General features: G+C 48.1%; 1 protein-coding gene across 1 annotated transcript in view; it reads right to left on the bottom strand.

The window, feature by feature from the left end:
• Trap1 (TNF receptor associated protein 1) overlaps positions 1–14,699 on the bottom strand; it is a 33,518-nt gene extending 18,819 nt beyond the window's left edge. Inside the window, exons 1-6 of the mRNA XM_032912249.1 lie at positions 14,543–14,699; positions 7,183–7,347; positions 6,549–6,631; positions 4,067–4,207; positions 1,828–1,899; positions 239–399 (exon numbers count right to left, since the gene is read on the bottom strand). Coding sequence (XP_032768140.1) covers positions 239–399; positions 1,828–1,899; positions 4,067–4,207; positions 6,549–6,631; positions 7,183–7,347; positions 14,543–14,630 — 710 coding nt within the window. The 5' untranslated portion in view covers positions 14,631–14,699. The remainder of the gene's footprint in view (positions 1–238; positions 400–1,827; positions 1,900–4,066; positions 4,208–6,548; positions 6,632–7,182; positions 7,348–14,542) is intronic.

Below are 14,699 nucleotides of genomic sequence, written 5' to 3'. Positions count from 1 at the left end.
AAGTGTCAGGCTTCATAAACAGCCACAAAATGTACATACAACTGCATCCTAAGGAATTCCTAATTCTTTCTGGATGCAATGATGCATGTCTGAGATCCCAACACTCAGGTGCTGAGGCAGGAGGACTGTTGTGGGTTCAAGGCTAACCTTAGCTACATAGGGCATTTTAGAGTAACCTGTGTTAAATATAAAGACCGTGCCTTAACACCACTAAGTCAACTGCCCTCCTCTTACTTACCCATCTGAAAGCCACTGGTAACCTGGGCTCTCTGGGGCTGCCGGTCGAGAATAGACTTCAACTTTGTCAGCCACCATGAAGGCAGAATAGAAGCCCACTCCAAACTGGCCGATGATCCTGCTGCTGGTCTCTGCCTGGTGCTGCAGTGCTTCCAGGAAAGCCTGTGGTGGCAGAGACTGCTCAGAGGGTGGCTGACCCCACCTGCGCTGTGCTGGGCAGGGCCCTCTAAGCATATGCCAAGAGTGCAGTTAGCAAGGGACGAACCCTTCTCTACCACCCTCATTCTCACAAAGGACTAAGTCAAAGAAGCTGGAACAAGATGCTCGAAGCCATCCAGCTGGGCCCAGGCATGCGTAGGGCTGTATCCTATTTACACTAGCCATTGCCCACGACTTCCCGAATAGGGAAAAGAAGCAACGTGACCTTGTGGGTCAGCAGACCCAGTGGGGCTGTTATAGCTGCCCTGTGTGTCATGTGTCCCAGGCTCAAAACCTTGTGGGAAACAGTACAAAGCCAGCACCACTGTCTCTTGGTGCCCTGGGGTATAGTCCTAGGACCAGGTTACAAGGTCCACGGATGCCAAGCGTCTTGTCTAAGAGGAGTGTTTCTATATAATCTACACCCCCCACCCCATACTGAAAACCACCTCTACTTACAGGACCCAGAGTGTAGTAAGTAGTCAGAGTGAACTGTTTAAAAATAAGTGTGTCCAGGACAGACAGACACTTTTAAAAAACACTTTCACTTCGGAGACATGGAGGATGGACATGTGCGTCTGTACAACACACAGTGCTTAATCTGCTATTCTCACATTGTCGCTGTCCACTGCTCTGGCCTAAATCAGCCATCCAGAACATCCTGCAAACATCTGTCTTCAACACTCAGGCAGTGTAGCAGCTTTCCGCACATCTGGCTAGTGTGATCACTAAGCTGACTTTACATCTCGTTTCAACTCATTTTAAAACCAGCATGTGTAGCTCACAGCTGGTCTCTGAGACTCCTTTACACAAAAACTCAACGAGGAACTTCAGGGGCACTTCACGGGAAGTCACAGCATAGATGATTTTTAAAGTAGAATTCCTGTGAGGTGTTTTGGCTTATCAATGCACCATTTACATAACAGAAACAAATAGAAAGAGCACGCAGGAATCAGGAGGCAGGTGCAGATCTCTGCCTGAGGCCAGAAGGGACCCTGCTGAGGATGCCAAGACAGACACCTTGTCTTCCTGACAAGGTCACCTTGTCACCCTGACAATGGGATTACCCCATAGCTGGCTGTCCTCAAACTCGCTGTACCCATAGGCAGGGGCTCCAGATCACTCTTAGAAGCAATGCTGCTTGGGGGAAGTGGCCGCCTCTGCTGGGCGTGGGTAGCTGAGGGGATGGCTGAGGGCTAACTTGAAGACCAGTGTTGGCGAACAGAATGGACCCTCCTGGACGTGTACAGGCAGGTTTCAACATGTCTGTTCACTACGATCCAGCTCTGAGCAAAGTCACTCCCACCTCTGTTCAGAATGAGATGCTAATAGACACTTCTCTATGGTCCCACAGTGCCTATCCTAGAGGGGAGGGCTCTGGGCTGTACCCACCTTTGACCCTGATCTGGCGATTGTGCCAAGGTTGGACACCAGCTCCTCCTTGGTCATCCCAATCCCAGTGTCCTGAAGAGAGAGATATTGTCACACACAGACTCTGTGTCGCCAAAGCACACCACAAGTTCATCGGGGAACCCAGTCCTATCAGTCCACAGCCCCAGACAACACCTGAAGGGTTGTTTAGAGGACTCCCCACTGAGAACACCTCAGGGATAGAGTGAAGTTCTGCTCATTTGTGGGATCCTGGGTTCCATCCTCAGCCCTGAACCATAAAACCAACCAATCCCAGAAAGAAGGTGCTGAGTCAGCAAGTCGACAGGCAACTCTTACACACGCTGGCCACACTGCCCGCCTGGCTCGGATCCATCCTCTACTGGCTCTTTCAATCAGAACAATGAAAGCAATGAGCACAACTGTTGGGTCCTGTGCAAAGTGACAGCCCTCTGGGGACAATTCAGACAGTCCTGAAGCAGAAAGGATGTTCTGCAGCCCTCGGACAGTGCATTCGCTCCTGCAGCAGCTGCAACTCCTACAAGGGGCCACAGGTCCTCTCTCCCGCAGCAGGGCCTCTGCTCTGACAGCTGCACCACTGCTCTCCTGCTAGCTCCTACTGCCCCATGGGACGGTGTTAGGACATGGGCCTTCCAAGGTGAGAGTAGCTCATGGGAACTCTCCCCTCATGTATGGGATCAGCACCCATTAAAAACAAGGAAAAGGCCTGTGAGTCAGGTATGGTGTGGGAGGGTGAGGCAGGAGGATTGATGCATGTTTGAGGCCAGCTCGTGCTACGCTGAGTTACAAGCCAGCCTGGGCTACAGAAGCTATAGAATGCTTGCCTGGCATGCTCTAGGCCTAGGTTCCATCCTGGGAACACACAAACATAAACCAAGCTTGAACTCCAAAAACAGGTCTGAGGAACCTACTAACATATTTCTTAGTTAGGGTTACCATTGCTCAGATGAAACATCATGACCAAAGCGACTTGGGGAGCAAAGGGTTCACTTCACAGAACAGTTCATCTTCAACAGCAGGAGGCAAGAGCTGACAGAGCCATGGAAGGGCTGCTCAGCACGGCTTGCTCAGCCTGCTTCTTATAGACGCCAGGACCACCCATGATGGAGGGCCAGGCTCGGACTGCTAATTAAGACAGCGCCTGACAGCTGGGTCTTATGGAGCATCTTTTCCCCAACTTAGGGTCCCTCCTTTCAGATGACCCTAGCTGTGTCCGGTTGCTGTGTAGCCCAGGCTGTCCTGAACCTCACTCTAACGTTCTCTAGGTCCCTTGAAGAAACACGCCATGCCGGGTATACAAAGCACCCTTTCTGCTTTACCTTGCTTTGCCTCCTCCCGGACTGATCTGTGCAGAGTCACCACACTCCAGTGACATGAGAAACTGACAGACAGACAGAGCCTAGGATGCTTTTTAAAAGAACTAGGTGGAGAACGTACACCGATTACTGTGAGACTATTTATAAAGCTGTACCAGCAAAGACAGCATGCTCTGGGCACCCAAGGGGCAGGGAAACAGCCGACAGAACCCAAAGTGTCCGTGCAGGCAGCGGCTACTGCATTTCTGACCATGGTTCCGAGATGATGCAACGGGATGGAATCCTTAAGGCCGTACACCACACACGAAATTCACTAGAAAGTACCACAGGTCTTAATGGAAGAGCTAAAGGAGCACCTGATCGCACACGATATGTACACACACACACACACACACACACACACACACACACACACACACACACACACTCTCATAAATAAAAAATAAATACATCTTTTAAACAGAGGAAGAAACAATAAACTTGACTTCCTTAACATTGAAAAGCTGACCCGAGGGTAGCTCCAACCCAGTGACAGACCCACCCAGCAGGCCCTGGGTTAAATCCCAGGACCACACGAGTGAGGCAGCACCGACGTAGTCCTCACTCTTCAGACCACTGCGGTAACACAGGGCAAGCCACAGCCTTTCCAGTAGCTTTAAATTCCCTCTCTTCTGCCTGGGACGCTAAGATCCTAAATGAAGGTGCACAAGGGTGCCCAGAACAGGAAGGAAATGGTCAGACAATGCAGTCCTCCCCGCATCTGGTCACCCCGGTTGTTTCTTTTTTTTTTTTTGGTTCTTTTTTTCGGAGCTGGGGACCGAACCCAGGGCCTTGCGCTTCCTAGGTAAGCGCTCTACCGCTGAGCTAAATCCCCAACCCCTCCCCGGTTGTTTCTTAAGAAGCACCTGGATGGTGATGGTGCCCTTCTCGGCATCCGTCTGAAGGTGAATCTCCATTTCTGGCAGCACCTGGCCTTCACACACCAGCTTGTGCCGCAGTTTCTCCAAGGCATCGCTGGCGTTGGAGATGAGCTCTCGTATGAACACCTAGGGAATGGGAACAAGAGGAAGGGAGATGAGTGGTCCTGACTGAGTCTGGCTGTTGAGTCTGTAATGGTGGCAGCTGATGACCTGAACACAATGCCCAATCTCCCATGGTGGATGGCATCTCCTTAGGACATGTTCTGTAGCAAACCTTTCCTTTCAGGATGTTCAGTGAGGCCTGAAGTTACATGTGAATGGAGACTTTAAGAAACCTGTGAAAGAGTTGGACACGGTGGTGCACACCTTAAGCCCAGCACTCGGGAAGCAGAGGTAGGAGATCTCTTGAGTTTGAGCCCAGCCTGATCCAGGCTCCACAGTGAAACCCAGTCTGGAAATAAATACATAATAAATAAATAAAATAAACCTGTGATGGGCCCTTTCTTAATTGACTTGCACAGGACGGTAACATATCTCTCTCTCCTGCTCTATGAAGAAAGAGACACTAGTAAGCCAGGCCTGGGAGCAGAGTCTTGTAATCCCAGCTACCGAGGAGGCTGAGGCCGAGGACTGTGGGTTCAATACATGAGTGCAAGGAAGCCTTGGTAAATTTAGTGAGACCCATCCAAAAGGAAAAAGAGGGGTGGGGGCGGGGGTGGGAACAGAGGCAGAGCAGCGGTCTAAGGCACACAAAGGCAGGATTCAATCCCTACTGCCACAGACACAAATCAACTGCTGCACTCATGCGTGCGATCAGACACCACAGCTGTGATCGTCCATAGAAATGGATGTCAGAGGCCAGGGCATCCCTGCAAGGTCTGAAAGCGCCTTGACTCTACACAGAGCTCAAGACAGCAGACGAGAAGCAGGTAACATGAGGCCAACAGCAGTGTTTCCTGAGATCCTTGAGTCCTGGAGAATGGGTACCAGTCTACTTCAGAACCCTGGCTGTTACTGAGCATGGGGCGAGCAGCCCTCTTACTTTCCCTCCCACAACGCAGCCTCCTCACTGCCAGGTTATAGGTGTGCAACGCCCCCTGCTGGTAGCGTCTCTTGACTTTTTCCAAGCCTTGTCATTCCCGTATGGGTTTTGTTACTGCTGCCGCTGCTGAGACAAAAATCTCACTGTACAGCCCAGGCTGACCTCAAACTTGTAATTCTTTTGCCTTTGTGGTCCCAGTACTAAGACTATGTGCATGTTTCTCAGCGCCCAAAGATGAATGCTAATCTCCTCAAAAATAGCGTCTGGGAATTAGATGCAGGGACACAGGGCTGTGATGCGAGCGCTCAGGTCGGATGTAGGAGAAGGGAAGGTTCAAGGATTAGACAGCCGCCATCTCCAGTAATTTCCTCAAGTGGCAAACACAACGAAAAACACAAAAAGTGCCAAATGTTCCTGCTCCAGGCCTTTTAGCCAACATGCATTGTTGTTCTGGCCACACACATGCAAGTCTACAAGAGGGGCTCCTACAGACACCAGGGTATAAGCACTGGCCAAAAGGGATGCCCCACACTGTCACTGTGGCCAGCCTAAAAGTCTACAATCTCACCTAGCAACAAGTTTAATGCAATGTCGCTGCCAAGGGACTAGTGACAAATCGAGCCTATTAAGCATTCTGAGAGCCAAGACAGCTTCCCGAAATGAGTGAAGGAAAATGATCAGGAAAATAAGGAAGCCAAAGAGAAAGGTGCCTATGTTGAACTGAAGTGTGGCCTGCTACACCACTATATGAGGACTAACAGGAGGAGCCTGAATGCCAGACCGCATTCTCTATGGATTCCGGCTTAAAGTGCTAAAAGAAACGAAAGCCTTAGACTGTATCCAAAAGCAGTTCACGAACAGGTCACAAGACCGCAAAGTAGGTAAGGGTGCTTCCGTCGAGTCTGACGGCCAGAGTTCCATTCCAGGACTCAGGTAGGAGAGAATCCGCTGACTGCTCCATGAGTGCCCTTGGGCATGCACAGAGCACACACATACATGTGGGAAACAGCTTTCAGTGCAAGGTCATCCTGGGCTACAAAGCGACACAAGACCCTATCTTGAAAAGAACAAAACCAGAATGGTTTTGTATTCTTCTGGCCTGTACCACATAGGTACAGGCCTGCAGGTCAGCTCAAGTGTGTTAACACATCAATAGTCCAGCTCAAATAGATCAAAGTAGGCATCTAGGCCAGGATTGGGGAGATTTAAAATTATCAGCAAAATTAACCCCCAGAAGTTGATCTATGAAACCAAAACAGACGCTGTAAAACCTCCTCTCATTAGTGGACCCAGAGTGGGACCTGTCCACGGCACAAGCCCTCTTATGGCAAGCAGGGGACTTGGATTTGGCATTTCCTAGGACAGGATGGGAGCAGCCTTGCCAGACGCCTGACTGGCCTGAGGAGCAATGGACACATGTCCTACCTCTTTTTCCGAGTACAGTGAACGGGCTACAATGTCCAAAAGCTTCTTTGTCTCTGCCTGGAACTCATGTTTGGAGACAGAACCTGGTAATGAATCAAAGACACAATCAGTAAAACTGCATGTCCATTTTTGTGGAAGAACATGCTACTCCATACCTTTTGAAACACAGAGGCATGGATAACAGAGGTGGACATTTAAATAGTTTCTCTCAAATTAAAGGGCGTGGAACAACTCAGTAGCCACAGGGCCATGTGGGACAACCGTGCAAGGCTCCGGCAAACCGTGGAGGTGGAGTTCCCACCATGTGTGCTCGGGGGACTCAGGTTGGCACTAACAGTGTACAGTGCGTTCTTCAAGAGCATGTGCTCTAATGAGCTACTCAAACACACGACTGGAAGAAAGCCCCACTTCTCAGCACCAACAGTCTGTCTTTGACTCCATCAGAAGCCAGAAGTGCAGCCCCTGGCCTAGAGATGGCCTTCCTGTCCCACATCAGCTGGGTCACCATTTCCTTTCAGTGTACCACCATATCTGCCATGACCACCAGTTGGCAGCTTCTTGGGTGACCACAGAGGGTGCAGGCAGGCCACAGCAGGTAAGCCAGGGTTGCAGATGAGCCAGTCTCCATGCTTACCTTGCACAGCCTCAGTGTTGCTGATTATGGAGTGCAGGGCCTCCTCCTTCTTGTCCTCAGCTGCCTGTGTGCTATATAACTGTCCTGCAGAGATCCCTGAAGCCAGACTTTGTGTGGGGTCCCTAAAGTGGACTGTGGTCTTCTGAAGGTGCAGGACTGGCTTTCCTGAAAAGACGATCATGGAAAACGGGTGAGAATATTTTCAGACAGATGTCCGGGCTCACTTACATTGTGTCTAGAGGTCTAGCAGAGACCACAGTGGCCCTCTTTAAGTCCAGCCCATGTTTGTGAGAAGGAAGGCACAACAACTGTAGCAGGTAGTCTTGGTAGCCTTCTCTCATGTACAGAATGTGAAATAAATGTATTTTACCAAAAGGTACTTTACCTGATCTATGTTTAGCCAAGAGGGGACTCGGAATTGCTTCTGTAACTTCCTGGCAGGCCTGGTGGGTACTGAACCTTTGGTGTAGAACTAGGTGTGAGCTATCTCCACTTGGTAGGGGATTAGCCTAAGCCTTCACTGTCACAAAAACTCTGTAGAGTCTGTACTTCAGTCAGAGGGGTGAACCTGACCGATACCATTCCTTAGCCCCAAGGGCTAGCAGGCAGGGCACTGGCACTGCTTAGTAGGACTTCAATGAGTAAACATGTGGGTTCCCCCAACAACTGGATCGGGGGCTGTCTCTGACTTGGACTGTTGCCTGCCTTGGGATCCCTTACTGCTAGCTGGGCTGTTTTGTTTGGTCTCATGAGAGGATTGGCTTAGTCCTCGAGGTTTGGTATGTCAGGGCAGGTCGGGTGGTGGGCCTCCCTTCTCTGAGAAGGAGAAGGTGAACAGGGAGGACGGGGATGGGAGGAGAGGAGAGCTGTGATTGAGATGCAAAGTGAATAAATAAATTGATGAAAAATAAAATAAAAAGTCAACATTTCAGGGACACACAGTCAGTCCTCAAGAGGTCCGTGTGAACACCTAGGCTGGAAGGAAACACCCTCCTGTCAGCTACCACTGCTAACTTCTAATAATGTCAAGGAAAAACGAAGAGGCAGACATGATAGATGTTAAGAACAAGTGTGTGTGGGCCAAGAGACTGCTCAGCAGACAAAGACGGCAGCAGCCAACCGATGGCCTAGGGTTTGGTCCCCAGAGCCCACGCTACGGAAGGAGCACCAACTCCTGTGAAGGTGCCCTCTGACCTCCACACATGCGCCACGGCACATAAATGCCCCCCCCCAATATAATTAATTAATCACTTTAAATAACGAGCATGCATGTCTCTGTGTGTGGGTCTCTAACACCAGGGCCAGCAGAGTAACAGTTCATGAGGCAAGACCTTGCTTCCACACAGCTCAACAGCTGTTCCACAGCTTGAGTCTGACACGGGGCAGTCTACTGTAGGCATATTAAGTACAGTACAACTTGGATAAAGTCTCCTGGTGTAACACAATCCCCTGTGCACATGAGGGTAATTACATCAACCCTTCTCAAAATACATGTCACTTCTTCCATGAAGATGGACTCTAGAGACAGACTGCATGTTTAAGGATTGAGGGGAGGTTCTGGTGTGGTCTAGGTTATACAGATAGTATAGAGGTCACTGGGCTATTAGCCACTTCTGGTCCTGGGTGTGTGAGCCTGGTATTAGCTGGCCCAACATAGATCACCAGGTCATTAACCACTTTCACTCCCAGCCATCTGGAGGGGAAAACAGGTTATACAAATCTTCCATTGAAAAGACACTCCTGCATGTTCTAACACTCCTGTTTTCCTCTAGTGCCATCTGCAGGCACAAGGATCCCTGTGCTCCCAACATCTGGGTATGAGTTATGTGCACACAAATATAAGTGACCAAAGGTCAAGAAAGGCATTTGATCCCCCTGGAGTTGGGAGTTACAGTTAGGTGTATTAGGAACTGAACTCAGGTCCTTTGCGAGAGCAATTAGCATCCCTACCTGCTGAGCTGTCTCTAAATGCACTTGTGTGTAAGATAGAGCTAGAGTCAGAGGAGCGAACCTCCCTGGAAGATGACTGTAGTGACCTATGAGGACGTGCATGTTAACTCAGGAAGAGTGGGCTTTGCTGGATCCCTCCAGAATAGTCTCTACAGAAATGTGATGCTGGCAATCTTTAAGATTTCCACTGCTATAGGCTACGAATGGGAAGACCACAAATACTGAAGAACATAGTCAAAGCTCTAGAAAGCATGAAAGGTGTATATCCATGTATATCACATGTAAGCCATGTGAGCATAAGGGATAAGGAAGCAGTGTACTCTCTCCCACAGCAGTTAGAAGATATAGAATAGTCCCTCCTATCCTCGACATGAGCACACTTGATGAAAGAGATATGAATTTACAAGTAATTGGGTGTCCAGTGTGACTTTTAAAATGTTTTCAAAGACAATTGAAACCTGTAAGGGCTTTATCAGAAAATGTCATTTTTATGTACGTTACAAAGCTAACTTCCAAAAGGACTGCACATCTTGGCCAATCTATTTACCAGCCCCAGTTATCAAGGGTGAAATTGTCCTGGGTATAAACTGAGGTCAAACATACTAATACACTGGGAATGAGCCTGGGTCCTCAAAGCTGGGGACAGGAGAGGGAGAAGAATTAAGACCAGCATCACTGACCTTTAAGGGAAGGAACATGAGACCAGAAACACAGAAGTGTGTGTATCTGTGTGAGTGCACCCACCTCCATATTCCATATGCACTTTCTAACTCTGAACCCTGTCTATAGTCACCATCACCACCATCTCTCTCTCTCTCTCTCTCACACACACACACACACACACACACACACACACACACACACACACACACAAGTGTGTGTGTATGTATGTATCAGCCCCAGGGTGACTAATAACCCTGGGAGCAACAGGCACCATTCAGCTGGGGCCTTCTTAAACTGTCTAGCAGTTATTCCTGACAGCATCTTTCTCTAGAACACATTGGTCCTGGGCAAACTGGAATTACTCTGCATCCTCAATGAAGGAACCAGTGCTCTGTGGAGGGCAGAGGTGAGCCTGGAACTCTGTGGTGCCAGACAGTGCTCAAGAACTCAGAAATGAAGGTATTTCTAGTAGTAGAACCTGGGATGATCTCAGCCAAAGCGTCAACAGTGACTACAGACGTCATCCTAGCATGTATCGATCCATACTTTAATGTACACAGGAGAAGGGACAGCTTCTTCTGCCATGGAATGATAAAAAGCAAACCGATAAATCACGTTCAGATAGAAATTATTGACATGTCAGCCAACAACTATACAATATTAGTGTATCCTAAAAAAATTTGCTGATTTCAAAGAGAAAGTCAGTAATTTTACCATGGGGAGAATAAAAGGCAGATCTTTAATTAAGTGATTCCCACATCAGGAGAGACTGGCCAACATCATGATGTGACACACCATTCTAAGAAAATATTAGCTAATCCCCAAACTGACAAAGACACACTATAAGACCTGAAATTCCTCCCAAGTGTTGCAGTCCAGACAGCAGACAGACAGACAGACAGACAGACTGACTGATTGATGACAGAAGACAGAGGTGATACAATCAGGAATATAGGACCAAGAGTTCAAGGAACTGCCCGGACTAAATGAGACCTTGTCTCGAGCTGAGAGGCTGGCAAGATGGCTTACTGGGTCGTGTTTCCACACAAACCTGAGGACCTGACTTAGATCCCTGCAATCCACAAAGTGTGGAAAAACGGATCTCAAAAGTCATCTCTGACCTCTGCACATACAATAATAAATAATTTCAATGGTGCATGGCTGTAATACTAGCACTTAATGAACTAAGGCAGGAAGACTCCAAGTTTCAGACCAGTCTGAACTATATTTGGGAGACAGTCTCTATTTTGAAAACAAAACACAACAAAAACCAAGCTATCTACAAACTGTGAATCGGATGTGAACTCCCAGCTACCGCTCCTGTGCCATGGCTGCCTGTTATCATGCTCCCTACCCTGATGGTTATGAACTAACCACCTGTAACTGAGACAAAAGCTTGTCTATTGTGAAGGGAGCCAAAGGACAGATGAACAGACTTCCTGCTGCTAGTGTGGGCGCCATGGTGACGGCCACAGTTAAGAATTAAGAAAAAGGTCTATTCAACAGACGTAATTCAACAGCAAAAGTCATAATACAGTAGAAGAGATGGGGTGTGCCTTTACTCTGAAGATCAAAGCAGAAGATACAGTAAACAAAACATGAGACGAAAATTTCTGCCACTGCAGGTCCAGCTGCAAAGGAGTGTGCAGACTCAGCCCAGAATTACATCCAACACAGGCTGCACTGCATGATTCTCCCATGTATTTGTAAAATATATCCATCAAAAAGTCTTTGCAAAGCCGGATGGTGGTGGTGCATACTTTTCTTTAATCGCAGAGAGTGAGTTCCAGGACATCCAGAGTTACAAAGAAATGTTGTTTAAAACAAAAACGGTCTTTGCAAAAAAAGAAAGAAAGAAAGAAAGAAAGAAAGAAAGAAAGAAAGAAAAGAAGGAAAGAAAGAAAGAAAAAGGGGGTGGTTGGGTGAGTGAAATCAGATTAGATTCCAAGCTAGCCTAACTTTCTATAATGACTTAAAAGAATAAACCAACAAATATATGTGCCTGAATCAGATACTAAACACACTATCTGCACAGTACTGGTCTTCATGTTTCCCCCACACCCTAAATGAAAAGCCACAAAAACCTCAAAGGCAGGCCAGTCTCCTCCTGTTAAAGTGCTGGGTGGCTTGGGGCTTACACTAGCACTGATGTGACTGTGATATTGCAGACATGCATGTATACACACGCACCCACGCACGCACGCACGCACGCACGCACGCACGTGCCCAGCTAGTGCCCATGTTCCCCTAGCTGCAACCACAGCCCTCTTTCCCTATGAAGACTTGGCTCAGGGTCTCCTGTGCTGTCCTCCCAGGCCTGCCTTTGCCCACTATGCACAGTAAGCTTGCCCTGCTGGTGTGCTCACCACTCACTCTCTTCTCTACACTGGTCATTCAAGTGCTGCTTTGGGGGCATTCCTTCCATTAATTTAAGATATAATTTATCCCAGTAAGTTACAACACAGACAAGCTTTTCATCTCCTGGTACCAAATTCTCATAAGCCTATATATCTATTACAACAGCAGCTTTTTCTCTAGCCTGAGACTGGTCCAGGGGAGTTGGGAGAGCTGCAGAGGTCTTTTAGGTGAGCTTTTAAGAGTGGGGTAGAGGGGTTGGGAATTTAGCTCAGTGGTAGAGTGCTTGCCTAGGAAGCGCAAGGCCCTGGGTTCAGTCCCCAGCTCCGGAAAAAAAAGAACCAAAAAAAAAAAAAAAAAAAAAGGGGTAGAAATCACCTGGACACAGGAACCACTCAAGTGAGCAAGGAGTGAAAACCCATGAGCTGTGGACTTCTACTTCAAAAACCATCACCCGCCTTCCCTACTGTTCTTACCAGAGCTCTGTTCATAATGGCAACTCAGAGGTGAGCAGCGTTATAAATTGTGAGGTATACTGGCTGTTTTTCTGGAATTACTGTTTGGTACTGGTATTACCGAGGTACATATTTTACACACCAAAGCAGAAATAATTTTTGTCCCAGTATCCCTCAGTCCCTACCTGGCATACCCTGTCCCCTATCCTAATCTTTTCAGCCCAGGGCCTAGGCCACCCTTCCCCTAGAGGTTCCTCCCTATATAATCCAGACATTTTGGTGTCTGTCTCTCCCCTTCACACCCCCCATTTCCCATGGCAATTTCCCTGGCCTTGGTCCTTGGGCCCACCCCAGGGCAGCTTCCCAATAAACCTGCCTTTAATATAACCTAATCTGGCTTATTTCACCAGCAGTGAAATTAATTACAAATGTCAGTCAGACCATCTCCAATTTACAGAAGACACAGGTGAGAGCTAGTTACATGGAGTGTCACTTCCTGTCTGCATATCCTACCATGGCAATCATGGACTTAGGAACACCAGCAAAGACAGAATTCAGGGAAGCTCTGGAGAAGCAGTCAGTCAACCAACCAACCAATCAATCCATCAATCAACAGGTTGGGGTTCTTGAGAGCTGATACTTCCCAGGAGGAGCCAAGACAAGGAAGCAGGCTGAAATCAGAGCTTTAATGAAGTGGCTAACTCTCCAATAGGAAATGGATACTGTGTATGTATTTTCTCCACCTAAGACCCATGGAGAATTAGTGCCACTACCCTGCTGGGGGGAAAAAGCAAATTCCCAGAGCCAGTGAAAAGGAGCACCAATGTTGCAAATACACAGCTGGAGGGAGACTCCAGAGTCAGCCTTTGGGAACAGACTGAGCAAACTTGCCAAGGCTGAGAAGGCATTTGCAGAACGTGACGCAAAGGCACAAAAAGGAAATCATAGAGAAGAAACTGATCCGCCGTCAAGTAAACCAGTCTCTCTGACTGTTCACAAGAGATGTCTTCTACACGGGGCTCTTTTTTTAGTATTCTCAGTGGTACTGGGGACCAATTCAGGACCTATGCAAGCCAAGCACAAACTGCCTTTGGGAACTCTCTTTTTGCTGTTTTGTTTTAAAGACACACTTAAATATTAGAGGAGATACTATGAGACAATCAGTTTTGCTATTGAGGATATAGACAAAAAAATTTTTTCTTTTTGGGCACCAGGCGCAGTAGCACACAACTTTAATGCCAACACTCTGGGAGGCAGATGAATCTCTGAGTTTGTGACCAGCCTGGTCTATTGTAGCAAGTTCCAGGCCAGGCAGAACAACATAGTGAAATCCTGTCTCTCTCCCCATACTCAATAAAAAAAATTGAGGTGAAATTTGGCAAATTAGTTAATACTGAAATAAAAAGGCCGAAAACATGTTCCTAAAGACTTAAGTAATCGCTCACTCAAATCTGTGAAACACTGTTAACGATTTTTGTGGCCAACAGAATATTTAGTGGTGGATGAGAGCGACAGAACTTCGAAGCCATTAGAAAGCTAGTGTACCTGTATATGCGTAACAAAAAAATTGTGTAAGGAATGCTAGAAACGTTAAGATTCTTTAGCATAACTCATACTTGACTTGGGCCCTTTTACGTAAAAAATAGTTGTAGATCGAACACCCGGAGTTCATTGGCTTCCTGAAGTCCCGGATGACTGTTGGTTTTGTTCACCGTAGTTACCCCAGGGCTTGACCTCTGCAAGAGCTGAGAGTGTGCACAGCCGCATGCAACGAACGAGTCAACCCAAGCCCGGTAGCTCCTGCAATCAGGAATATCAGGGACTGATCAGAGCACGATTCCGCTCGCTAGAAGCGACCGCTTTTTCCTACTTCCGCCCAACGTAGCAGTCCCTGAGCAGTGAGGCCTCCCTTCTCTGCGCTCTCGTGCCGCGCTCACCTCGCCGGACTCCCGCCAGCGCAGGAGCCCTCAGTGCAGACTGCAGCCCGCGGCCCCACAGCAGCAGAGCTCGCAGCTCGCGCGCCATGCTTCTGTTCCTTAGAACCACGAACAGCCAACAAGAGTGGCGAGGGGGCCTTCCGCAGGGGCGGCTCAA

This window comes from Rattus rattus, chromosome 9, assembly GCF_011064425.1.
Source record: "Rattus rattus isolate New Zealand chromosome 9, Rrattus_CSIRO_v1, whole genome shotgun sequence".
NCBI classification, from domain to species: Eukaryota; Metazoa; Chordata; class Mammalia; order Rodentia; family Muridae; genus Rattus; species Rattus rattus.
Note: the sequence above shows the minus strand (reverse complement) of the source record. Positions and strands in the feature narration are given on the sequence as shown.